General features: G+C 37.6%; 1 protein-coding gene across 5 annotated transcripts in view; it reads left to right on the top strand.

The window, feature by feature from the left end:
• The window catches only part of Vps13a (vacuolar protein sorting 13 homolog A), a 228,565-nt gene that overhangs the window by 181,963 nt on the left and 19,776 nt on the right, over positions 1 to 26,826 (top strand). For 3 of the 5 annotated variants that reach the window (XM_063249548.1, XM_063249570.1, XM_063249575.1), the window contains 9 exons: positions 680 to 793; positions 1,580 to 1,725; positions 3,212 to 3,293; positions 4,002 to 4,115; positions 5,380 to 5,455; positions 5,538 to 5,701; positions 5,991 to 6,036; positions 6,134 to 6,257; positions 10,268 to 10,379. In XM_063249548.1, the coding sequence (XP_063105618.1) occupies positions 680 to 793; positions 1,580 to 1,725; positions 3,212 to 3,293; positions 4,002 to 4,115; positions 5,380 to 5,455; positions 5,538 to 5,701; positions 5,991 to 6,036; positions 6,134 to 6,257; positions 10,268 to 10,379 (978 nt within the window). Of the gene's footprint in view, positions 1 to 679; positions 794 to 1,579; positions 1,726 to 3,211; positions 3,294 to 4,001; positions 4,116 to 5,379; positions 5,456 to 5,537; positions 5,702 to 5,990; positions 6,037 to 6,133; positions 6,258 to 10,267; positions 10,380 to 10,567; positions 13,294 to 26,826 lie in introns of those variants that run through there. The other 2 variants (XM_063249554.1, XM_063249562.1) reach the window with 2 other exon arrangements.

The following is a 26,826-nucleotide window of genomic DNA, read 5'->3' as shown; positions in this document are numbered from 1 at the left end:
TTTCTTGGGTGTCTTAGTTACTTTTCTCATCACTGAGACAAAATTTTGAATGCCCAAAGTTAGGCATGGCAGAGGAGAGGAGAACTGGGCCATTGCAGGGTAGGCAGTACAGCAGCAGCAGAAATACCTGCAACCAGCTTCCTCTTCCCTTTTATTCCATCCAGTCTACAATCCTGGGTGGTACCACCCACATTGAGGGTAGGGACTGCCATTACTCACATCCAGAACTGTAATAAGCCAATTAATGGATTAAGGCAGTACCACTCCCTTAATCCCAATGTCATTCCCTTCATCCACATTCACATGCCCTGCATCTGGAAAATCCTGTCTCTGACCACATGAGGTACGTCTAAATACAAACAGAAGTATTGGAAAACAATTAAAAATTTCTTTAGTGATGTCTTTACCATATTTGAGTTTTTCAGACTTTTTTAGTGATTGCTCCAGGATTTAAAGCAGCTATTTTCTTATTTATACATGCTTAATTCCAGTGAGATATAGAAATGTAACTTCCATATCACATTCTTCCATTTTCATCCCTTTTAGGATATCATTCTTACATATATTGCATCTGCTAGGTTACAAACTGAATAATAAATTTTTGTGATTATTTCTTTACCATTTATTTCCCTGTATAATACTGCTTCTCACATACTGTTTATTTATGTTCTCTTTGTAGGAGGGACTTTTTAATAAAGACATAGAAGCTTTTGAAGAAGACTATGAAACAGGTTCACTAATAGATCAATCACAAGTCAGTCTTTATGAGTATTTTCATATATCTCCTATCAAGGTATGGGAAAAATAAGTCATTTTTTATCTCTGATAATCTAGGTAATGGTAACTTGATCTCATCACTGGGATATAGCAGTTATGTTCTTACTAGGGTAGAAGTCTTGGAGCTTTAACATTGTAAACAAGTAATGAATGATTCTTTAAAAACTTTTAAAATAAGTTTTCCCTATGTAAAAGTAGGTTATCACCAATAACTTGTATTTGTATGTTTATATCTTTACCCAACATTATTTTACCTTAATTTTCTGTTAAAGCTATTTTGGTGACAAGTTTTAAAATGTTGTGTATCACGTGTACTAGTTTTAGTTTATAAAGTTTATTTGACATAGGAATTAGACATTGAGTAAAATTAAAACTTTTTAAAATACAGTTTCTATAGAATATAATACCTGAAGTAAATTATTACATAATCCCATGTTTGGGATAAGTATGCAATATGGTACAAAAATGGTTTTTAGCAGACTTCATACTAACTTAATTCTAACATTTCAAATGTGCACTTTGGTAATTTTTTTTCAGCAGCCTAACTTACTGCGCTGTGTTACAAATGTATAAAAGTGAATATATTCTAAAGTTTATCAAAAATAAAATTGAAATAAATTAATCATGTCACTAAATTTAAAATTTAAGTAAAACTATGTTAAATTTAACTTTCTGCTTACTAATTTTTAGCATAATTCAGTTAATTTTGAAATCTTTATGGTGTGAACTTAAAATGATACTTTTTTTTGAAAAAAGTTGTATGAAGAAAGTACTTAACAATATTTATCCTTTATCTCTTTAGTTGCATCTAAGTGTTTCACTGAGTCCGGGTAGAGAAGAAGTTAAAGATCCAGAACAACGTGGAGGACTGATTCCATTTCGTTCTATAAATCTTTTGCTGAAGAGTATTGGTGCTACTCTTACAGATGTACAGGATGTAGTTTTTAAGTAGGTTTAATAGTCAAATCTGTAAACTGATTAAACAATCCATTTATACTTAGCTAAAATTTTTCTACATGAGAAAGAATGTAAAATATATTACAGACTACAGCAAAATTTGGCTTTTGCCTTTAAATGGAATACAATTAAAATAACAGCATTTTACCTGCCCAAACTACAAATAACACAGTAATTATTTTCCTTTTTATTTTTATTTTTTTAATAAGCGATCCAACTCATGGTCTCGTGCTTCCCAGAGAGGTGCTATGCTGCTGAGCTATATCCCCAGCAAATTGCAGAATAATTAATAAATAATTTCCTTAAGAAAAAAGACATAGGCTATACAATTTTATGTCCTTTTAGGAAATCTGGCCTAGGGAAGTATTCATAAGATGTGAATGCCCAAAGTACCTGAAAGATGTGCCTTTTCAAAACCCATAAAATCAAAACTTTTCGAAGACAGTGTGACTGGGAACAAAGTAAATGCATTGATGGGGAAAATTAAAGAGATCAGTTTAAGCACCTAATGGTCAAGAATTTGTATTTGAATGTGAGTCATGGAAGCTAATCAAATACCTGGTCAGAGATTCAGTGAATCTAAAGGAGACTTTAGAAAAAAGTATTATTCTTTTAGGTAGACTTTCTACCAGGTTATTAAAAACACTAATGAACATTAGTGAGTACTATGTGAGGTAATTCTGAACTTAGATAAAGTTAACAGTCAAAAGAATATGGGTTTGATGTCAATAGAATAGACAAGATTCCTAATCTTACCGCTGTCATATTCAGCAGTAAGAAGCAGAGAGCTTCCCAGTTATTGGATCCAGGTACATACTGTGAATGAGTTTATAAAAGTAAACTGACCTGTTTCCTTTTGGTTGGACCTGGAGCAATTGAAGCTTGGCCTTTTAAAAAAAAATATTTATTTTTTTCTGTTTGTACATGTATGCATTTCTCAAGTTTAAACTCAAGGCTTTTGCAGTGAACTACCTCTCCAATCATTTTTTCTTTTTTGGTGTTGGGGGCTGGGCACATCTTGCTAATAAATTTCCCAGGTAAGCTCAAACTCTGATTGGTTTGCCTCAGCCTACCAGAGGGCTTGAATTACAAGCATGAACTGCTCTGCCTGCCTTAACCTTGGCCATTCTTAAGCAATCTCTTCTTTTCAGTGTATTGACCACTTTCTGTGTGAGTCATAGAACTGGGAGATAGTTCAGGTTGTCCATAAATGGACTGCAGAGGATCACTGAACCCTGTAAGTTCCATGAAAATTTGTGGACATTGATGACATTTCAGAATATAAGGCCCATAAATTTTATTAGACTTAGGAGCTTGTTTTGACTAGAGTGTGTAAAAGATACACACAGAAAATTGTACTAGAAGGAAATAATTGGAGAAAAATTTTAAAAGAAAGTCATTTAAATTAAATTTATTTAATTTTTCTTGCTCTGTATTTTTACACATACATATTTATATATTTTTACGTTTTTTTCAGGCTTGCCTTTTTTGAGCTCGACTATCAGTTTCATACGACATCTCAACTACAGTCTGAAGTAATAAAACACTATTCAAAACAGGTTTGTCTGAGATTATTTTACAAAGGGACAGAGTTACATAGACTAGTGGAGCTTCATGTGTCTGTTCATGCATGTACAATGTAGATTTTTAATGTAAGTAGTCATTTGCAAAATTTTAAAATATGAGTTTTTCCTCAGTCATAAAAAACAAACTTGTACCCAACCCAAGTTTCATTTTATTTTGTCCTTATTTTTTTAGTCCTTGTCAGAAATCTTTTTCTGGGTGGATATGAATTTGAACTAAATCATTATTAACCAAGTAATTTGTCACACTTATTTCTAAAAATTCATTCATTAATATTTTATGCTACAGTTGACAGAGCATCTGAAATAACTGTGATCTAATGGCCAAATCAGTGAGCATGATCCAGGAAATCTGTATATTGATCCCACTTTGGCCATGTAATTTCTGTGTGACCCTGAGCCTCATTTGACCCAGGCTATAAAATGATGGTAGTAGTAACAGCTTTCATAGGAAACTGTATATGTGAAAGCATTTTACATATTTTATATAAATATAATGTCATAGAATCTCTTATGATAGTACCAGATTGCTCTTTAAAAATGGTGATGAATAAAGTGATAGGGGATTGATAGTGAATTCATAATAAGGATGTTAGCCTGAGAAAACTGGATGTGTATACCAAATAACCTGTAAGAATAGAGTCTGATTATCTGAAGTGATTAATGTTCACATTTCATTTTTAGGCCATTAAGCAGATGTATGTACTCATTCTTGGACTTGATGTTTTGGGAAATCCCTTTGGCTTGATTAGGGAATTTTCAGAAGGTGTAGAGGCGTTTTTTTATGAACCCTACCAGGTAAAATAATTTCCTTGCCTTGTATATATCAAATTAATACTATTGAATACATAAGCAATTCATATGTTAACCTGACCAGTGAGTATATATAAATTTTGAGAGATATCAGAATAGTAGTGCTTTTCAACAACAGTAAGGTTTGGAATTACTTTGGGAGGAAATTTCTGCCTTTCTTTCTCAAAACTTAAATTTAACCCACTAATGCCAAAGATTGCAATTTTTGAATTTTCTATGAAATTCATGCATGTTACCCAGAAAACTTCAAGGGGCAAGAATTCATTATGAATGAAGTGAAAAAAATTCATTATGTTTTGTTGTTATTGACATTCCAAAAACAAAACTAGCCACAGAAGAGTTAAAAATGTCTTACATTGTACTGAATTTAATTGTTGTTTTGCAATATAAAAAGTAGATACAGTTCAGACTGTAAGAGAAAGGAAGACTGCCAGGTATAGATAATCGTGATTGGTACAGATTTTGGAACTGTAAAAACCATAGACGCTAGTGCTGTGCAGAGACCTCCTAATAACCAGTGGGCAGCAGAGTATGGGTATCAGTCATCAGAACATTCAGTACTGTCCTATTTTTACTTTTTAAAAAAAAATTTACATTATATACTGCTACAAGTATATATTAATAAACTTTTTGTCAGTATATAATGTTGCATTCATCATGGGGAGTTGGTACATCTGGATATCTTAATTTCTGTTTCATTCCTGCCCCTGTCTCTTGACCTTTTTCCTTGTTTTCTGTCATCTTTTATTTTGGTCTTTAGACTTTGGATTTCTCACATGAGAAAAACACATGCTATTTAAGCTGTATGTGATTTATTTCCGATGGATCCATTTTCCTACAGGTGACTCAGGTTGATCCTTGTTTGTTCTGGAGTAGTACTCCATCGTGTGTAAATACTCACTTTTTAAATATATAGAGTAATTAAAAACAGGGTGAAACTAACATTTTGTATGTTTGAACATAAAACATTTTGAACTATTTTATTTCTTTCACTCACTAAGAGTACCTGAAATGTTTCCTTTCTTATAACTTACAGGACAGAGCAGGCAAGCATCTTTTCTTAAGTGTCATCTTTCATACTTTCATTACCACAAAATCATCCCTGGGAGCTCTTTTTAATGTGAAGGTTTTTGCTGGCCTCACTTCCTATGCGCCATTTCTGCTCTTTTCATCACTACCACTTCTTCATTTGCATCAGTAAGTCCACTTGTGAATACAACTTTCTAAAATTCATTTTTCTTCACTATAGGGCGCCATCCAGGGTCCTGAAGAGTTTGTGGAGGGAATGGCACTGGGACTCAAGGCGCTCGTTGGGGGAGCTGTTGGTAAGAATAGGGTGCCAGGCGTGATGGTGGCAGAACGTGACGACATGTTTGCTTTTGCTAACGGTGCTGTCATTTCTGTTAGGTGGCTTGGCTGGTGCTGCCTCCAAAATCACTGGTGCTATGGCTAAAGGTGTGGCGGCCATCACCATGGATGAAGACTACCAGCAGCAGAGGAGAGAAGCCATGAATAGGCAGCCGACTGGTTTAAGAGAAGGGCTCACTCGTGGAGGAAAAGGCTTGGTTTCTGTAAGAAATCTCAGATGTGGACGTTACAGAGAACAGGTTTTAAACCGGCATTCAGTCAGTAAATTGGCACAACTCTTGCTCCTTAAATTATTACTTGGATGTTGTAAGAGCAGTGAGTATAAAACTTACCAGAGGTCTCCAAAAACCATTCTGTTTACATAGAATACTTGGGCAATATGCTTAGATGGTATATAAAAAGAGCTCTGTATATTTTTGTTTTCTGCCAGACTTGGTTTTTCTAAGCATCATATGAAAGTAATACCGATTTTCAATCATGCTTTCTTTCCAGGGTTTTGTAAGTGGCATTACAGGAATTGTTACAAAACCAATCAAAGGCAAGTACAAGAGTTCGTTTGGGTGATATATTTCACCAGTTGGTTCTATTTTCAGTCTTGATCCATTTGCCTAAGAAGTTCCCATTTTTACTTTTAGGGGCTCAAAAAGAAGGAGCAGCTGGTTTCTTTAAAGGTGTTGGGAAAGGTTTAGTTGGAGCAGTGGCCAGGCCAACTGGAGGCATCATAGACATGGCTAGCAGTACGTTTCAGGGAATAAAAAGGTAAATTATCTTTGGTGTGACATATGAGTAAAATACTTTAAGTGTGAGAAATGAAATGTGTCTGCTTTTTGGCTTTGAGAGCTCAGTTGTGAACACTGTCATGTAACAGGCTATGTAGGATTTCCGCTTCATTTTCATGGTTCAAGTTGCTGTGTCATGTCCTGTCACCTTTGTAGTTTGTCATTTATTCACAATTCTTGCTTTCAAGAATGGACAGGTTAAACAAGCTTTAATTGAAATATATTTGTATGTCTATTGTAAAAGTAGCAAATAAATTCTATATAGTTTCTTTTTTTAATGATCAAATAAAACACTTTCTATAGCTAGGAAGATAATGAACCAATTTTATATAACCTTCATATAATCTGTAACCTAAACAAACAACTCATTCTTAAGTCTCCATTCAATTTTTTAATGCATGTGGATGCTTTCTTGAAGAGTGGCATTTCATAGCCCTTGGTTCAAGCTTAGTCATCTCCACCCTTCCATTATCTTAAATTATTATTAAACATATAATCATTCCTTTTCTCTTGTTTTTATAATTTAGAATTAAGGTAGGTCATCAATCTGCTTTACCTAGAATTTTAGTTTTATAAATATGATGGGTTAAATCATAGTCAACAGAAGAACTTATAATATGTCTGCGAAACCAGGATTTCAAAATATATCTATGCAGACTTCTACCAAAATCTGCTAGAGTTACTTTCCATTTAGCTAAAACCTTGTTTTCTGTGCCCAACAACATTACTGTTAGACACAAAAGAAAAAAATAAACATTAAACAAATATAAGAAAGACTGAGAAGTATTAAAGGATATGCTTATGGAGAAGGACTTTGAACATCAAAAGGAAAATGGTTTAAGAATCAAAAGTGACAAAAAATCAAAGGTGAAATATAAATTAGTGAATAAATATAAACTATAGGAAAATGACATTGAAAGAACTAAATTAGTATAAAATATTACAGTGCAGTTTAGAAGGGAATCATTGACATCAGGCATTCAGATGTCACACTGTTTCTGAAGGGCGTATCTTTATGAATATTACATGAAACAGATTTTAGGGCAGAAACGTTTTTGGAACTAATAGCTAATAAAAAAAAACAACCAAGAAGATAATAGTTTTGAACTTATATGTAGTTCACAAAATAACTGCACTTTTTATGAAAGAAAACTATAAGAACTTCCCAAGTGTATATTGATGGAAGAATTTAGCACTTCATTTAATTTTGGTAAATCAGAATGACAAAATTAAGTAAATGCCTGACTTAGACACAGTAAGATGCATACACATAGATTTTATGTTTCTATAATGCATAGTTATTAGACACTTCTCATTACTTGAGAAAACAGCAGTGACCACAATTTGGCAATTATCTTGTCTTCATAAAGCTTACAATATAGCAGGAGAATAATAAAAATATGTATTTGGTAAATATATGATACGCTACATGGTGAAAAAAATGTTATTCTCTGAAGAAAACTGGATTAAAAGAGAGGGCATCAAAGTGGTGGCGAGGAAGAAACTTTTTATGTATACTCTGTCCAGGGTTCTTCAGTGTTAAGATTACATTTCACAGTATTCGCTTATAACACTCTTATTCTTGTGAAATTGGTAATTCTGTGCCCCTTTTCATTCCTGGAATTAGTCACTTGAATGCTGCTTAACTGACCTTTTCAAACAAATGCTTTTATTTCATTGATAATATTTTTTCTATTCTGTTTTGTCTCTGTTTTCTTCTTTCAGTTTTCAGTATGGTTTTTTTCCTACTTCCTTAAATTGTAAACTTAAATTACTGATTTTTAGATTTTTTTTTTAATTTAGGCATTTAAATTTATAAGTTTATCTCTGAGCCCTCTCTTTGCAGCATCTCAAAGATTTTGGCAATATTGGGTTTTTGTTTTTATTTGTCTCAGGTAGTGAATTTCCCTTGTGATTGCTCCTTTAATCTTTCATGATTTAGGCTTCTGTTATTTTTTTAAACTGTGGAAGTTTTTTTAATTTATCAAGTTTCTGTTTTTATCAATTATTTTGTATTTACTGAAACATGTTTTAAGGCCTTTTTGTGGTTTTGTTTGTTTTTCATTTTTTGAGACGGGCTGGCCTTAAACTCTACATGTATTCCAGGTTGGCCTCACTCTAAGTGACCCTCTTACCTTAGCTTTCCAAGTGCTGGGATTATAGGTATATGTCACCACACTCTTTTTAAGCCTTTAAATACAATCTATGCTAAAGAGTGTTTATAATCTGTGCTAGAGAATGTTCCACGTGCATGTGAGACAATCTATATTCTGTTGTTACGTATCGTATAGGTATTTGTTAGGTCTAGGTAGTTTATAGTGTTGTTCAAGTCTCTTGTTTCCTTGCTGATCTTTTCTGTTTAGTATTCAATAATGAAATTAGGGGATCAAAATTTTCAAATATTGTTGAATTGTCTCGTCAGCTTTTGCTTTATGTATTTGGGGTTGTTTTGTTAAGTGCCTATATATTTAAAATTGTTATATCTTCTTGATGGTTTGACCCTTTTCTCACTATAAAATATCTTCTTTGTGTATATTGAAAATTGTTTGTCTAAATATTTTGATTTGTTTTGTTTTGTTATTAGTATAGCCATGCCATATCTCTTTATCTTTACATGACATATCTGTTTTCATATTTTTATTTTCTCCTAATTGTGTCTTTGATTCTAAGGTTAAATCTCTTGTGGACAACATGCAGGAAGTGGGCTCATAAACAATATAGGAATCCAACCAGCCAAATTGATAAATTTGGAATTTAAATAGCTGAGCTTAGCGACCACTCACATAGAGTCCCGTTTCAGAGTCCTATGGAGTGGCACTGAACTGGAAAGTTACAGAACTTTTAAAACAGGGAACCACAGAAAGTCGTCCTGTTGGAAACAACTTAGCTAGAATCTTACACTAATGTTTGGTGGACATCTATATCCTGCTTCTTTGCTGAGCAGGTTAATTTTCTCCTGTGGGTGCAGCTTATTCTGCTTACCTCATGGGACTTGTACCCTGAGTGATTTTCCTTTTTTCCTAGGTCAAATACAGGGCACTAGTTTGATGCAGGGCTTAAGATAGCATCAGTTATGCCAAGCTACAACAACAGCTGCATCATTTTTGTTGGATTTTTGTTTTATCTGTTCTGCTTTTAATTGGAAAGCGTATCTAGCTATATGTACCTATGACCATACAGGCAAAAATGATAAAATGTTAGCAGGCCAAAAATCCATCCATACATATGTGTTTAATATAGCACATTTCAAGCCCAAATAGGCGTGTGAGCATATTTGAGCACTGGAAAACCATGCCATATGGTTCCTGACATTAATGGATTGAGTAAGATAAAGCATATGATTACAACAATGATGAGAAAACACCTTCATTTAAAATTCATTGCCTTTTCATGATTTTAAAAACAGCAGTAACAACAAAAAAAGATGAGCTGTAATCACACTAAAAGTGTACATGAACTTCTGGGGCTTGATAAAGGGTATCTTTTTTAAAAAACTTATTAATATCTCAGCTTCATGGAGAACTCAGGTTGGCCGATAATGTCGGAAACAAGGATGCCTACAATCCTCTTTTAAATCTAGAATTGTACTGGGAAAACTAGACAACAGAATAAGAAATTAAAAATGTTTAATTGAAAAAAATTAGCAACACTTACCCTTTTTTTGATGTTTTATTTTCACAAAAAGTCCAAGAGAATTGATAGTAAAGTTTTTTATAGTTTTGTGTTTTTCTAGAGAATTTAATTATGTCATAAAAATAAAAATAGAGGGGCTGGGGATTTAGCTCAGCAGCATAAGCGCCTGCCATGCAAGTGTGTGGTCGTGAGTTCGATCCCTGATACCGATAAAAAAAGAAAAAGAAATAAATAAATAAAAATAAAAATAGAAAAGTAATGTGATACTCAATTTTATCTAAATGAAGACTCTTATTAGTTGCTTTTACAATTTTGAGTGATGTTTTAAATCAAGTTGTATTTTTTTTTTTTCTCTAGAGCTACAGAGACTTCTGAAGTAGAGAGTCTACGACCTCCTCGATTCTTTAATGAAGATGGAGTTATCAGGCCTTACAGGTTGAGGGATGGTACTGGAAATCAAATGTTACAGGTGAGTGAAGATACATAGATTAAAATTTAAATACTAAAGTTAGATTTTTTTAAAAGCAGGTATTTAATCCTTTAAATATATATTAGCTTGTTTTCATTTTTATGTTTTGCTTAGTTCCATTTATAAGTTTCTTTTATTAGGCTTTCAAGTATATTTATTTACTATAAGTTTCTTTTTCTTTTTTACAGGCATCAAAAAAATTTGATATGAAAACATTTAATGCATGACTTTGCAAGTAAAAGCCAACAGTAGATTCTAGTCTTACAATTTTTACAAACTACATACAACCGTTTCACTATTTTGAATATTTTAAAAGTGCTTTTGTATTGGTAATTTTTAATAGAATTTTAATATATCTGATCTTTTTATAGATTATTCTTAGTTCTGCCCTAAAATTTGCTAGATTTGTTGAAAACCAAAGTGCCTTATGTAGCCTTCTAGTTAGTAGCATTTAGCCAGTCAAACTGGTTCTGTTTGGGGTTCTTCCTTCTATCTAACCACTGGTTTTTATATCACATACAATCCTTACATCTGGTCAGATGTGACAAAGGAAAAACAAAGCTCAGGAACAGTTTACAGATAATTCATAAGTTCTTATGCTTTGCTTTTTAACATGCTTAATGGCCATGATCTTCCTGCTTTGTTGTAGTGTAGTATATAGAAAACTTTGTGGAAGTTGATACCCAGTTCACATACAAATTGGTTATCTTTCATTAAGGCTAGATTTGGGGAAAGTAGTTTGTAAGTAAAATATTTTATTAATACAGGCAGCTTTCTTACTTAACAAATTGGACTTCTAAAAATCTGAGTTACGATGTCAGTAATGTCCTAATATATGAGGCCACATCAGTGCAGAGTTGCTGTGTGATATAGATGTGTTATACTACAATAAACCATTTTGTTTGAATAAAATGAGTATGTTGCATAAACTTGAAAATAGCACTACATCACTACTATATAGAAAACTTCCCTTATACCGTGGTATTTAAAATAGTTATGTTTAAAATAGCCAGGATAAATGTTTAAAACTTTAGTATTTCTCTCATTGCATGCAGAGCATATAACACTGCATCTTTCTGGTCCTTCTGTCACTATATTATAATGGGACCATTGAGCCTAATGTACAGTATTAGGTAAAGTGACTTGAAAATTTTCTTAAAGCATCAAAATACTTGCATATTGGAATAGAATTGGCATTCTATTGAAAGGTTGTACTTTAACAGACATATCATACAATCTCTACAATGATAAAATATCATTCTTTGAAGATAGGAAAGTTATAGAAATCATCTTTGGGTAATACAGTAGAAAAATTTGACCTAATACATACCTTCCCTTGTTAGAGCAAAAGTAACCTGTTGCTAACATTTTACTGATTAAAAGCCAAATGATTTTGAAGTCCCTTTTTAAAAACTAAGAATGTATCTTGAAAATTTTTTAATAAATTTATTAGGAGGTAAGTAATATTGAGAATTTAGAACTATGCATTGCATATATGGTAACTTACAGGAAAATATAAGTTACCAAAAATTTCTCGTGGATGATATTTTATTTCAGTTACAGATTTATTCTAAATCTTATTGTTTTCTGAAGCTCTAAATTTTGAGGTACACAAGCCTTTCTATTTTTAAAGAATTATATTTTTTTAGTAGGCCAGTCTTTGCCAGAAGAGAGATTTGAGGGGCTAAAATCTCATTGTCATTGTCAGCCATGGCTTATTTTTCAGCAAGTGTGTTAAGTACAACATCCCCTTGAGAACCAACAGGAATTGATGAGATGCCTCAGCATGTTTTCAGTTGCCATTATTCTCTTACCAGTGAATTACTGGTTTAGTGGCAGGATGCTGTTTAAATCAAAACTTGGTTGCATCATTAGCAAATGTTAAACCATATGAATGCCAGTACTTAGAAAAATAATTAGATGGCATATAAACTGGGTTTAAAGTCTCACCTAAGGAATTTAATGATGGTGCCTTAGAAAATGTTTCAACTCTTTATTTTTCATTTCCTAAAACAGATTCTGTACACCAAGTTATATATGCTCAGATGTAATCATTAAATATAAAGTACATTCTTTCATTATGTAATTTCCTATCCAGAAGGCAGCACATTATTATAATACTTCCTGGTAGTCAAAATTGCTTACTAGAAAATTAGTGTTTTATACGCTGAGTGTGTATTAACCACTTGAGCTTGGTCTTAGGCCTATTAAGTTATGAAATACTATATCCATAATTACAGCCTGAGTTACAGCTACTTGTTCCTCAAACATTTTATAATTTTATGTTTTCCAGGCAATCTTACGCACTTTACTAATCTTTACACTTCTCTTTCCCTTTACCATGCTTACAGAAAATTCAGGTCTACAGGGAATGGCTTATGACTCTTAATAACAGTAGTGATGATGATGATGATGCTGGTGATGATTAATCAGATCTAATCTGTTAAAATGCACACACTTTACCATTTTACTCGGGATGTTTCCTTAAAGTATTTTGAATGACTGCTATCATAAAGCCTGTATGTCCATTTTAGGGAGGTAAAATGTTTTTCTGAACATCATGTAAAGCAAAATAATTGCATTTTTTTCACATAGAAAAAATGTATTTTACATCCAGAGTAGCTTATACTGTATATTACAGATTTGCTTTCATATATTTCATAACTTTGTATTAAGCTTGTCTTTAAGATTTTAAAGTTATACTCCAATATGTTTTTAATGCTCAGTAGTTTAATTTTAAAGTGTCTGTTTGTTTGTTACCAAAATGCCTTTTTTTAATTCTGTAAATTTCCGAGCTTAATACTGTTGTGTAACAAAAGAGATTAGTAATAGCCATTCGATGTACTATGCTTATCTAGCACTTAAAAGATATTTTTGTCCACTTTCTGTTAATAATAAACACACATAACTTGAAGTAGTGTGAATTTGTTATTCTATTTCAGAGTCATATGTGTTGGAGTATTTCACTGTTACAAAACATTCATGATTTGTCACAGAATAGTCTAAGGAAAACATTGATCTTTTACTTTGATTCACATTTTATCATATTATAATTTTCTAAAAGAATGAGCAAAAGTGAGTTTTAATTACATCTGTTAATAAATTAATTCAAGACTTAGGAGAATGTTTATAATAGATACAATGATGGATATGTTATGTGTGTCTCTAAAAGATTCCTAAGTGAGTCTGTTTTACATTTTGTATAATGTAAAATTTTTTAAAATCTCAATTTAGATTAAATCTAATTGTTCTGTTTCACTAGTAACCAGATGTACTAAAAAGGAAATCAAAACCAAAAAACACCTCTAAAAAAAGAAAGATTATTAATAATTACAGTGCTTAATTCCTTATCATTATTATGCTTATGAATCGACAAGGTATTATTTACCTCAGCTCATGTTAAATGCTTTGCTTATACTTTGCTGTTTTTTATTGGTTATAGAAGATTATTGGCTTAACTTAATTCAACTCATGATTTTGGAATTTTAAAAATTCTTTTGTAAAACTTTTATTTCTATAAATCTTTATGTTCTTTGAAAATAACTACTCTAGCTTTTAAAAAATTGAGTTCTCCAGAAGCAAAAAAGGAGCAGCTAGAGTATCATTTTTGAAATTTCTACTTACATAACATTCATTCAAATTAAAATAAATTAAGGGAACATGTAATGTGTTAGAACTAAGAAATATGGAAAATTCATAGAATTTAATTATTCATGCACAGTACTATTTTTGGATTAAATAAAAACAGTGACCATTACAGTAGTCACAGCAGGAAACAATTTCTGTCATGCATCTGCTGCTCTCTTATTTTGAAGTTGGCCAAAATCTGCTCCTTTTCCAAAACTACTACTCCTTCTAGAAGCTAGCCTGAGGAAAGAACAGCCTTGAAATGTCTTTATTGGCTTCTTATATTCCAGCTTCACCAGGCACAAGATCTTTGTAAAAGAGAAAAGGTTAGTTTTCAGGACATTTGCTGAGTACCAGTTTCTATTTAAGAATTTATCTAGAAAAAGTTCTGTTCTTTTCAGCAGTGTCTTGCCATTGTAATGCAAAGAAAATTGGAAATAGGATTGTGTTTATTTAAAATCTCTTCACCAGTAAAAAGACAGTGCTGTAACTAGTAAACTTTATTGATGTGGGGTCTTAGGGTTTCATCTTTTTTTCAATTGACTTCAGAAGTAAAATATTTTGTGTAACAATATATTTGCCAAAACATATTCCAGTTATATCAAATACTTTGTTGTTTTTATTACAGGAAAATTTAACACTGAAAATTGTTCTGTTTTTTATAACATTGTTTTCTTGATGGAGGTACAGGACTGAACAAAAATATTTTCTTTTTCTTCAAATAACACAAAAAGACTTCACCTTGGAGGTTTTAATGAAGTGAAATATTCTGTGTTAATGGCTGTATCACTAGTTGCTAACAGTAAAGTCTAGTGAGAAAACAATGTTGGAATATCTTTTCGCTTTTTATATTCTGGATTTCTACATACATTTTTAGAAAGTGGGAAGAAATATCCTCTCTTCCCTAAGAGAGTTATTATACTTTGAAACATTTTTATTTTCACTTGTATGCACTTTACCTTGAATAGTGTATTAAAAACTGGCAGAAATAAAGCTTCGTGTAAAAATTCTGGAATTGTACATAGTGATGGCCATGAATAAATGTTTATAAGAGACTATAAATGAAATTAATCAGCTTTCACATTGGACATAGGTAAAACAAATGCATTTTAGCTTTTGAAATCGTTCAAAACACTTTTTGAAGCAATGCTGAATGTTAACTTTAAGATCATGTTATTAAATATACAGTTAAAGTCATCGTAGATTTATGACTAAGATGTTAATGTTCAGTATGAAAAAATAAGATACTGTATTTTGTTTCAAAGTCATATACATAAAAGAAAATTACAACTTACTACCTTAAGTCCTATAAAGAAATTTTACATTAAAATTTTCTGTACGGAAAAAAGATCAAAAACAACCATTCCAACTGATAGTTAAGACTTTTCTACTCTTTCAAACCTCACTTATCTGTTATATAGATTTCCTAGAAAATTTATAATGGCCTCAAATATTAAATAAAATGATGTTAAGTGAGCTAGATCATTAATTTGGATCAAGTAATGATTATGATGAGTATGTTAAAACGAATCCCAGCTTAGTTTTTCTGTCCTCACTCCTTTGGAGTAAATGAAGATCAATTTAAAATATTAAGACTGTTAATTTAACCTTTAATTAAATGTGTGGGAATTTATAGACAACTTTTTTAAAAATCCTGAATCTAAAGAGAATAAAACACATGATTCAACTAGGTCTGTATTAGAGAACTAGTGAGATTATTGTATGATTTCACAAGAGTATGGTTTGCTTTGTTGTGGTATAGAACATTTTCATGTCTGTGTCAGTACAATAATTATATTTAGCAGCCATTCCACATCAGCCCCTATATGCAATATATATGGCAGCATTGTGTCTTCAAATAATTAAGTTTTAAAACAAATGTTTCTTAATTTTCTAAAACTGACTTTTAATGTGGCCTTCATTTTATATGTGTTTTCTAAGAAGCACTGAAATGTTAACAGATTTCTACTAAACTGTATTAGATCATTCTTCAGGATCTTAGAGATAATCAAATATATGAGCATTCTCAATACAGAAAGCTATTATTTTTGTTTTTAAAAAAAATACAATCATGGGGCTGGGGATTTAGCTCAGCGGCATAAGCGCCTGCCTTGGAAGCAAGCAGTCGTGAGTTCGATCCCTGGTACCGAAAAGACAAAAAAAAAAAAAAACAATCAGAAGATTTAGCTTGTCTCAACTGTTATATTTTTCTATTGTAAATTGTTATTTGTCAGGAGCCTGTTAACTACATTATCTCTACAGAGATTTTCTGACTGTATTCAATAAAGGTTGGCATTTCTATTAAAACTTTTAGAGACCCACATGTGTAAGTAAAAACCTAAATCTCTCTTGTAAGTCAGCTCACTGATTATGTCTACAACTCTAGCATCTTACAGACAATATGAAAATATTCAAATACTAAAAATTATGTTCTACATTGTTGAAGCAATGTATGCTCATTAAGGAAAAGAAAATGAAGGAAGTTACCCTTTATTTTTATACCATTTATGGAATATTTCCTTTTTAAAATTTGATAGTTATGAGCCAAACATTCAAACTGCTTGTTTTAACTTATAAATTTTTATAAAATTAATTTCTAAGGATTAAAAAGTCCCACTCAAAAAATAACCCCAGTATGAGAAATCTAGTCTTTAATTTCTAAGCATGTAAAAGGTCATCTGAACCTTTTATTTTTGTAGCTGATGTAGAAATTTTTTTTTATTTTCATTGATTTCTTTCTTCAGACATTGTGTCTCTTAAAAATTTCTTCCTCTTAAGTGTTTTCTAAAATGTGTGTGTGTGTATGTGTGTATAAGTCCTGGGTCTGTTGTCTGTGTATATGAAGAGATGAGTTCATGGGAATATGTTTTTTTTCAAATATTTTTGAATTTTATCTATGTTGTTTTTCAGACCTCTACAAAGATGTAGTTACTATTATATAAATCATTGGAAAAGGGAGGCTGTTTTTGTTTGTTGTGTATTTCTTTTCTTTCAGATATTACAGGTATTTATAATTAGCTTCACACACTGCCTTAATTGCAAATGGAAGATAACTGTCTTCGGCTCTCGTGGTCCTCCCCTTTCAGGAAGACAATTACAACTAAAGGAAAAGGGGCTTAAAAATAGCACTCAGAGCACCAGAGTAGCGCTGAACACTCTTCTCTTGGCTTTCATCTGAAATTTTGAGTAAGTGGACACAAGCTAGGACACACAGGTGTTTTTGGATTTCACTCTTCACTTTATATCTCTTCCTCTCCAAATGAATACTTCTGAATGGGATGAGAAAACTGAAGAGAGCCAAATTTTGTTACCCATGGAGATCAGAATTCTTAGCACTAGGAAAAGCAGAGCCTTGGGAAGGAGATTACCTATCCACTTGGATACAGTTCTCGTGTTTCATGTATTAGTTTAGCAGAATCTTTTGGAAGGTCTCTGTCACATCATTTTTGAAGGCCCAGACTTTCAAACATTTAATAACGTTTCACTAACCATATTTCGGACCAGTGGAATCCCAGTTAAAAAATCTTCCAGTGTTATGTAAAAATGCTCTTTGGAAGTTAATGTCTTTTCTCTGGAGGTGATGGTTCCACTTAGGGAAGATTTAGGTTTCCTCTTCATCTCAAGGGTAAAACAAATGAATTCTTTTTTCAAATTCAATAACCTGTATAAGGTGAATTTGATATCTTTATGTCTTAAAAACTTGTCATCACTGCATTTGTTGAATTTGTAAATATATTAAGGAGAGGTGAATACTATTATAATGGATATTCAGTACATTTTAAAAGTAGAGGAAATCTTAGGTGTTAAAGTATGTTCTGTTTGGGTCTTACCCTGTTTTTACCAAGGACGTGTAAATTGGACTAAAACTGCAGTACTAGTTGAGCCTTAATTAACTAAAGATGCTAAATTCTGACTTAGGACTTCCTTGACTCATGACTGGAGTTCTGCCTTATAATTTATAATTTCCAGTCATAGAGTTTCTGTGTGTGCACACATGTGCACATGCTTGCCCTCTCTAATGCTAGTTAGACGGCTCAGTATAAGTAGTTAGGCAGAGTATGTTTCTGTTGACTAAATGTCCTGTGAAAGAAAGCATGCATTCATTTGCCAAACTAAATCATTAATTTTTATTCAGAATTAGATTATAGGTCTCCTTGTAAAAACAATGTCGTTTGTGAAAGGATGTGCTGCGTTTTCTTGGGTTTTAGTATTTGTCATTTTAGGGGTTTTATTTGTAATTTTAAATGATATGATATCCTGCGCCGCGCGGCCTCTGAACCCCCGACCGGCAGGGGAACTGACTCACACGACACACCAGAATGCAGAGACAGAGGTCGCGTTTATTGACTCTCCACACAGGTCGTCCCCGGAACGTTCCTCCCTGATCGGACTCTCCAGTGGGGCTCTCTCTGTTGAGTAACCCCGCGTAGTCCTCCACTCTCTATGGTCTGCGTGTCTTCTCTTCCTCTCTACCTCCTGTTCTGTCCTTATATCTATAGTCCTGTCCTACAGGGTAACAAGGCGTGGCAAAGTCTGATTGGGGGACATCAGCTGTAACTAGGCAGAAGCTGAGGGTAAGAATACGGAAGTAGGAAACGGGCGCCATCTTGGCATCATTCGATGGGAGGGGTAATCTACTGAAGGCTTCGCTCTTTCCTACAGGCCTCATCTGCTTAGGCAGGTCCTCTGGCTCGGCTCCCGACATCTCCCCCTTTTTTCTTTATTAAAGGCGGTGGATCTAAGGGTCCCTCCAAGGTATGATGTTGTTAGATACCTGGGAGTGGGCCTACTTTGTAGGCCACGGCATGAGAGAATGTAGAGGTCTATACCCCGCTGTGCATCACCTCATTTCGATGCATATCCTCGCGCTAGGACCATGCTTGAGGTGAGTGGTTCATTTTTTCGCAGGGCCAGGCTTTTGTGAACCGAACCTGGATGCATATAGACATTCATTCCTGCCTTCCCCCCAGCTTTGGGGCGGGTGGCACTGCAGTACCCTTGGTCTCGCATCTCAATGCCAACAACTTAGCTCCATGAGAGGACCCTAATAGAGTGGGGTCTGTCTTAGGTTGGTCGGGAGAGCCCCTCCCGCCTTACCCGTCATTGACTCCATCACTCATCTCCTCGGGGAAGAAGGATGCCATCCAGAGGCACCTGTCTTTCTCGGTCCCCAACTGATGCTTTCCTCAGTAAACATGATCCAGTTGGGCAGCGAGGAAGCATTTGGGGGCTTAAAGGTGGAGAAAACCACCATATCATTAGAGAGGGGCACAGTGATATTGAACTCATGGGAAGTAATCGGGGCATCAGGAAGGCATGGCAATCTAGCTGTACAGTTGTGGGCATAGGTTCGCGGGAGGGTTGGAGATGTAACTGAAACAATGGACAGGGCTGGGGGATGTAGCCCCCCATACTATTTCAGCATAAGCACCGTTAATCAGCAGTAGTACCGCCAGGCATATTTTATGCCAGTTGACAGGGCGCGGTGCATGAGCAAACAAGAAGGCGCTCCGTCCCAGGCAGACCCCAAAGAGGAATACCAGAGTATACATTACCACACCCAGCAGTAGGTGGTTCGGTGCCTTGGCTAGGGTGTCATTGTTCTCCTTCTGCGTTGTCAAGTTGGTCCTTAGCATTATGGTCCCCTTCTCCTTTTTCTTCCTTTGTGGGGCTTGGAGTCTTTCTTATCAATCGCTCCGGTACCCACAGTGGTTCCTTTTCCTGTGGGGACACACAAACCGCGCCTCGGTTCCAGCTGACCACTGGATCCGGGCCCATCCACTGTCCCGTTAGGACATCCTTCCACTTTACCCATCCTTTGTTGGCGGGAGAAGGGCTACAATGCTCCATCGCCGGGGAGCGATCATTGCAGTTTTGATTCAAAAAATTATATGTAAACAGTGCCATGGATAGTCTTGCTTTTGGGGTCAGGCTGTGGCCTATTCCCCCTTTTTGTTTTGTTAAGATGTTTTTGAGGGTTTTATGGGCTCTCTCAATGATGCCCTGTCCTTGTGGGTTATAGGGGATTCCATGTTTTAACTGGACTTGCATGGTTTCACAAAATTTTGCAAAAGATTTCCCAGTGTATGCTGGGCCATTGTCTGTTTTGAGATGTCTGGGTTTTCCCCAGGCTGCCCATGCTGCCAGGCAGTGGTTAATCACATTAGACACCTTTTCCCCTGTTTCCGCTGACGCAAAGATTATATGAGAGCAGGTGTCTATGGAGACATGAACATACTTTAGAGAACCAAACTCTGCCACATGAGTGACATCCATCTGCCAAATGTCGCCGGGGGTCAACCCCCTAGGGTTAACTCCGACTGACACTACAGGCGAATGGGTGTCACATGAGCCACAGAGTCGCACAATGTCGCGTGCATCTGCTCTGGGGATATGGAATGTATTGGCAAGAGTCCTGGCATTAACATGAAATTTGTCATGAAATTGACGGGCTTGTTCCAGTGGGGACAGTATATTGAGAATCCATAGCGGGCGAGTAGCCGCATCCGCGGCCGCATTGCTCTGCACCATGGGCCCCGGTAGGTGCGTATGTGCTCTTATATGAGTGATAAACACTTTATGGTGTCTACTCGTGAGCAATGCCTGGATAGATAAGAACAAGTTTGTTACTTTAGAGGTTGGCTTGATTGGGCCCGCAGTTTCCAGGACCTGTAGGGCATTAACAACGTATTTCGAATCAGAAACAATATTGAGGGCCTCTGAAAATTTTTGGAGAACTGTTTGTACAATCAACAACTCTACCACCTGTGGTTGATCTGGTTCAAACTGTATGGTAACCGGAGACTTACCTGAGACTACATAGGCCCCTATCCCGGTTTTCGACCCATCAGTATAGATAGTTGTTGCATGAGCAAGAGGTGCGGAGGCGGTGATCTTTGGGAATATCACCGGATGTTGAGTAATAAACTGTAGTATGGGGTCCTTAGGAAATTGATTATCTATATCCCCGGGGAACACGCATCTCAAGATGGTCCAAGTATCCAGGCAGGCGGTCAGGGTCTTTATCTGAGAAGCAGTATAGGGCACCCGAATGGCATAAGGCGGGGAACCAAGATGTTGGATCGCTCTACTGTGCGCCTCCAATGCCAGAGAAGCAACTGATTCCGGGTAGTGTTCAATGACCTTGGCAGGTGAGACCTTAGGGTGCACCCACAGGAGTGGTCCCTTTTGCCAAATCACCGCCGTGGGCTGACATCTGGTCTGCAGCAAGCAGATTTCGAAAGGCTGTCCTGGGTCAATCCTCTGTAAAGTAGCTCTACTTATGGCCTTTTCAACCCTCTCTAAGGCAACCCTGGCCTCTGGGGTGAACTCTCTGGGGGAGGCAATGTCCGGGTCCCCCTTCAAGAGATCAAACAGAGGCTTTAAGTCAGAATTGGAGACATGTAAGTAAGGTCTGACCCAGTTTATATCTCCTAATAACTTCTGCATGTCATTTAAAGTGGTGAGATTATCCGTTCTGATGGTTACCTTCTGCGGAGAAACCAGAGTAGAGGAGAGTTTGGCACCCAAGTAGGTCACCACTTCTCCCCCTTGAATCTTGTCAGGGGCAATGTTCAAGTTAGCCTTTCTCAGGGCCTTGACCAGTTGGCCTAACATATCTTCTAACATTTTTGTTTCCTTTGCACTGATAAGCAGGTCATCCATATAATGAACGCATCTAATCTTGGGGAAGGCTTTTCGTATAGGGGTCAGCAAGGAATCCAAATAGATTTGACACATAGAGGGACTGTTGGCCATACCCTGAGGTAGGACCACCCATTCGTATCTGAGATCAGGGCTCTCCTGGTTAACCGTGGGCAGGTTGAAGGCAAATCGATGGGTGTCTTCCGGATGCAGGGGAATAGAGAAAAAACAATCCTTAAGGTCTATGACATAGACTGGCCAATGTCTTGGGATCGCTGAGAGTGCCGGAAGCCCCCTTTGAACTGCCCCTAAGGGTTGCATCTGCGCATTGATCGCTCTCAAATCATGGAGCAGCCTCCATCTGCCTGATTTCTTCCTGATGACAAAAATGGGGGTATTCCATGGGGAAGTCGACGGCTTTAAGTGTCCAGCTTGAAGCTGGGTTTTTATTATTTCCGTTAGTGCTGAGAGCTTCTCCTTGGGCAGGGGCCACTGAGGTACCCAAACTGGACTTGGGGACTTCCAAGTGATTTTAATCGGGGTGGGTAGGAGAACTTCTTCAGTGGCCCCTAGAAAAAACCCAGGCCATGTCTGCCTTCCTTCTTCTCCATAGGTACAGGGGAAGTCTGGCCCTGTAGGGCAGAGCCCAAGCCCTTGCCGGGGATATACCCTTGATTCTTAAGCATGCCCTTGGCCTGAGGAGAACAATTGGATGTAAGGGTGACGTCCATCTGGGTAAGGATGTCTCTCCCCCACAGAGACACTGGCAGTTGTAGGACAAAAGGCTGGAAATGACCCTGGTGGCCTTCCTCATCACACCAAGGCAGGGTTATGGCGCTAACCTGAGGAGCTGTCACCATCCCTAACCCTTGAAGTGTGTTGTCTGCTGTATTTGTGGGCCAACTAGAGGGCCAGTCCTTCTTAGAGATGATAGACCGATCGGCCCCAGTGTCCAAAAGCCCTGTAATTTTTCTCCCATTTATTCTCAATGATAACATGGGTCTTTTGTCAAGTGTCAAATGCAGCCCTTCGAAAATCCCCGACCCCGCGCCTGGTCCCCTACCGCCCCTGATCCTCTGCTGAGAGGGGAATTTTCCGTGAAGGCTGGGGAGCAACAAAAGCTGCGCTATCTTATCTCCCTCGTTAATGACCAGAGTTCCGTTAGGGGATCGGACCAGAATTTTTATGCGGCCTGTGTAGTCAGAATCAATGACTCCGGGGACAACAATGAGACCTTGCAGGGCAGCTGAAGCTCTACCCAACACCAGTCCAACTGTCCCCTCAGGCAGCGGTCCACAACATGGGGTTTCTACGATTTGGGTACCCAATTCAGGCGTTAGTATGAGTCTGGTGGTGGCACAGAGGTCCAGTCCTCCCGAGCCGAGCGTGGCTCTTGTGAGGTTTGGCTGTCTCGAGGGGACATTCTCAGGGTCCGGGGGCCCACTCCTTGGAGGGGCCCCCTCTGGCCGTTTTTTGTCTCTGATAGCTGTCTGCCACTCAAGCGGTTTCCGTCACTATCAAAGATGGAACGACAGTCCTCAGCATGGTGAGCTCCTTTCCGGCAGCGCCTGCAAATCTCCCCTCCCCCTTGGACGGATCCGCCGGAGCGATTCCTTTGGGGGCATTCACGCTTCAGATGCCCTAGCTTTCCGCAAGTGAAGCAGGCGCCTCCTTGGGGCCTCTCTCTGGCCTTTATTTTGTTATTGGTAGCCGCTGCGAGCAGGGCGGCCACACCTGCGTTGGAAAGGGGGCCCCCTATCTCCCTGCAAATTCTTATCCAGGTGTTTAAGTCCTTGTTCTTATGTGGTGCGATTGCTGCCCTGCATTCTTTAGTACATTGTTCGAAAATCAGTTGCTTGACCAGTGGTAGAGCTGTCTCCTTACTAGGGAAAATCTTTTCTGCTGCATCTTGCATTCTAGCCACAAAATCTACAAATGGTTCTGCGGTGCCTTGAACTACCTTAGAGAGGCATGCGGATGCGGTCCCAGAGCCGCTTACCTGTTTCCAGGCTCGCATTCCAATAGTATTGATCTGCTCGTAGACTGCACTGGGGTACTGCGTTTGATCTTCAGCATATTGCCCCTCCCCCGTTAACATGTCTCTGCTCCATCCCCTATGACCCCCGGCAGCATTCCTCTCTGCCTGTTCTGCTGCGTACTCAGCATACCAAGCCCTCCAATCCAGATAGCTGCCAGCTGGAAGGCAGGCCTTAGCCAATTGGGCCCAATCCCCAGGCGTAAGGGGAATAGAGCAGAGATTTTCTAGTATTGCCACCGTGTATGGAGCTTCGGGGCCAAAAGTCGTGACCGCGCTTTTCAACTCTTTTATCTGCTTAAGGTCAAAAGGCTCCCACACATTCCTACCCTGGCCTGGGGCAACTTGTATGGGGTACACTCCATAGGGGCCCACGTCTATCCCTGGTTCCGGCATCCTTGGTCCCGCCCACCATTTAGAACGCCAGAGCGAGCCATGGAAGTATCTTGAACCCCGAGGCGGCTCAGCATAGGACGGTGGCGATGGGCGGGGACCGATAGTAGCCGCCAGTCTCCTAACCTCACTCTGCGCCCCCTGGTGGCACAGTTCCTCACGGCGCACCGCCTCCGGAAATAGGTCCCAAGGTGGGGCCGAAGGTAATTTCTCCTGTCGCCAGCAGGGGTCAGCAGAGGGTTTCTCTTTTTCTCCCTCCGCGTCCCCCATTGAGATGGCGCGGAGCTCGCGTCGGAGACCCCCATAGATGCTTTTCCTGGACTGTGCTTCTTCATAATAGGAATCAGATGAGTCCGATTCCTCCCCCCTGGGGTCTTCCTCCCAAAGGGAACCTTCCCTAGAGTTTTCAGCTTTCGCCCGTTCGAAGGCTTCTCTCACCTCTTAGATACCTGCACCATGGACAGCGGGCGGGAAACCCTCGTTTTCCTTCTCTAAGCAGGTATGTATCATCTCCCACAAGGGGCGAACGGAAGGGGATAAGTCCCCGCCGAGCTCGGCAGAGGCCAGATCCCCCCCCAACCTCTCCCATGAAGGCAAAGTCAAACGTCCCGTGGGTAGGAACCACGGGGCTATCCGGTCAATCTCGGCAATAAACAGCTCGAGAGTGGCACGACTTACCCCAAGATCTTTTGTTTTTAACAGTCTCTTAAGGGCCTTGGCTAAATCCCCAGCCTCTTTGCTCGGTAATTGGCCCATATTCTATCAAAAGATACCCTCGGGTGGCTAAGATCTGCTCACCTCGATACCTGGCGTATGTACACCAGGGGAGTTAAGAAACTTGCCCTGTAGGTGCGCGCCACCCAGGGCCCAGGCGTACTCCCAACTTACCTGGCCGACGACCTCTGCCGTGTGGTAAGCCAAAAGCGGTCTGTCTCTGCAGTACGGGGGTGATCAGCTCCCCGTACGGGCCACCAAAATGCGCCGCGCGGCCTCTGAACCCCCGACCGGCAGGGGAACTGACTCACACGACACACCAGAATGCAGAGACAGAGGTCGCGTTTATTGACTCTCCACACAGGTCGTCCCCGGAACGTTCCTCCCTGATCGGACTCTCCAGTGGGGCTTTCTCTGTTGAGTAACCCCGCGTAGTCCTCCACTCTCTATGGTCTGCGTGTCTTCTCTTCCTCTCTACCTCCTGCTCTGTCCTTATATCTATAGTCCTGTCCTATAGGGTAACAAGGCGTGGCAAAGTCTGATTGGGGGACATCAGCTGTAACTAGGCAGAAGCTGAGGGTAAGAATACGGAAGTAGGAAACGGGCGCCATTTTGGCATCATTCGATGGGAGGGGTAATCTACTGAAGGCTTCGCTCTTTCCTACAGGCCTCATCTGCTTAGGCAGGTCCTCTGGCTCGGCTCCCGACAATATCCTACTCATCCTGATAACTAATGAACCATAATGACAATTTTTCAGTGAAAATTTACCACTGTAAAGAACCTTATATGGAGCAGTATAGAGAAATAGATATTTATATGTTACTTCAAGTCTGAGGTTGTTTTAGTTAGAGATCTCGTGAAAGTGCAGCATTGGAGTATAGATAGAGGAGACTGATACTTTGTGTAAAGTTCTCTGTAATAAATTGCCAAGGTACTTTGCATTTTTTAATTCACAAAAGAATGAACTGCATTATATATACTACTGAATTTTTGCTGGCTCTGAAAACATACTTTATACAAATACAAAGAAAATAATGTCATGTCACTCTACATGTCTATTAAATTCCAAAACATTTTTCAAGATACTAATGTGCCTCCTGAAGAAAGCAGTCAAGAGTTCTGCTCATCTTGCATAAGGTTTTAATAGTAGTGAGCTTTATTGTTTTGGTGATTGAGGATAAAACAGCAACTCTGTGATGTCAACATTTTCTTAGTCTCATTCCTGTTTGCTGTTTAGTTGTTACATGCAGGATCTAAAAAATTATAAAATATGACCCATCTCCAAAGAGATAATGCTCCCCAGATGTCACATGAAATATGAAGCATTACAGGAGATACTGTAGAGTTTGTGGGATATCCAAATCTGTATTCCAGTGAGCTATTAAAATGAGATTGCACTGTATTTACTGGTACACATGCACACATTTTTATAGTTGCCCTTGATTTATACAGGAAATTGCTTCCAGGACTCGTAAGATTACCTAAATCTGTGCCTGCTCAAATTCCCTACATAAAATGGCATAATTGCATATAACCTAAGCATATCCCCATGTATCTGCTTTATTATCTATTACAATGTAAGTACTAAAGAAATAGTGTCATAACTATGTTCTCTAAGGAAGAGTGACAAAGGAAAAGCCCACTGTACACATACATGGTCAGTGCAGATGAAACGCTTTAGAACACTTTCAGTCTGTGACTGGTTGAATTTATAGTTGAACCCACAGAGTTAGAGAGCTGCCTGTAGTTCTTCTGTGCAGAACTCATATAGATGATGATGGTTTTTTGTTTATCTAAGATAAAGTGGTACCATGTGGGTCAGGCCAGGATTCTTGGGCTGAGTAAATCTTTTCCTTTTGCTGACTTTGTATTATACTTGTCTTTGGTATTATGTGTCTTGGTGTTAGGCTTAAAATAAGAGATAATATGTAATTATCAATATAGTACCTAACAAGAACTCTGTTGTATTTTTATTATTCCAGATGAATGCCAGTTTATGCTAGTTCTCGGCCATCATTATATAAATTCTGTAT

Source organism: Cavia porcellus, unplaced genomic scaffold, assembly GCF_034190915.1.
Source record: "Cavia porcellus strain 051 isolate PalLab524CR breed Dunkin Hartley unplaced genomic scaffold, mCavPor4.1 scaffold_1, whole genome shotgun sequence".
NCBI classification, from domain to species: domain Eukaryota; kingdom Metazoa; phylum Chordata; class Mammalia; order Rodentia; family Caviidae; genus Cavia; species Cavia porcellus.
The sequence above is the reverse complement of the archived record's forward strand: the minus strand, read 5'-3'. Positions and strand labels throughout refer to the sequence as shown.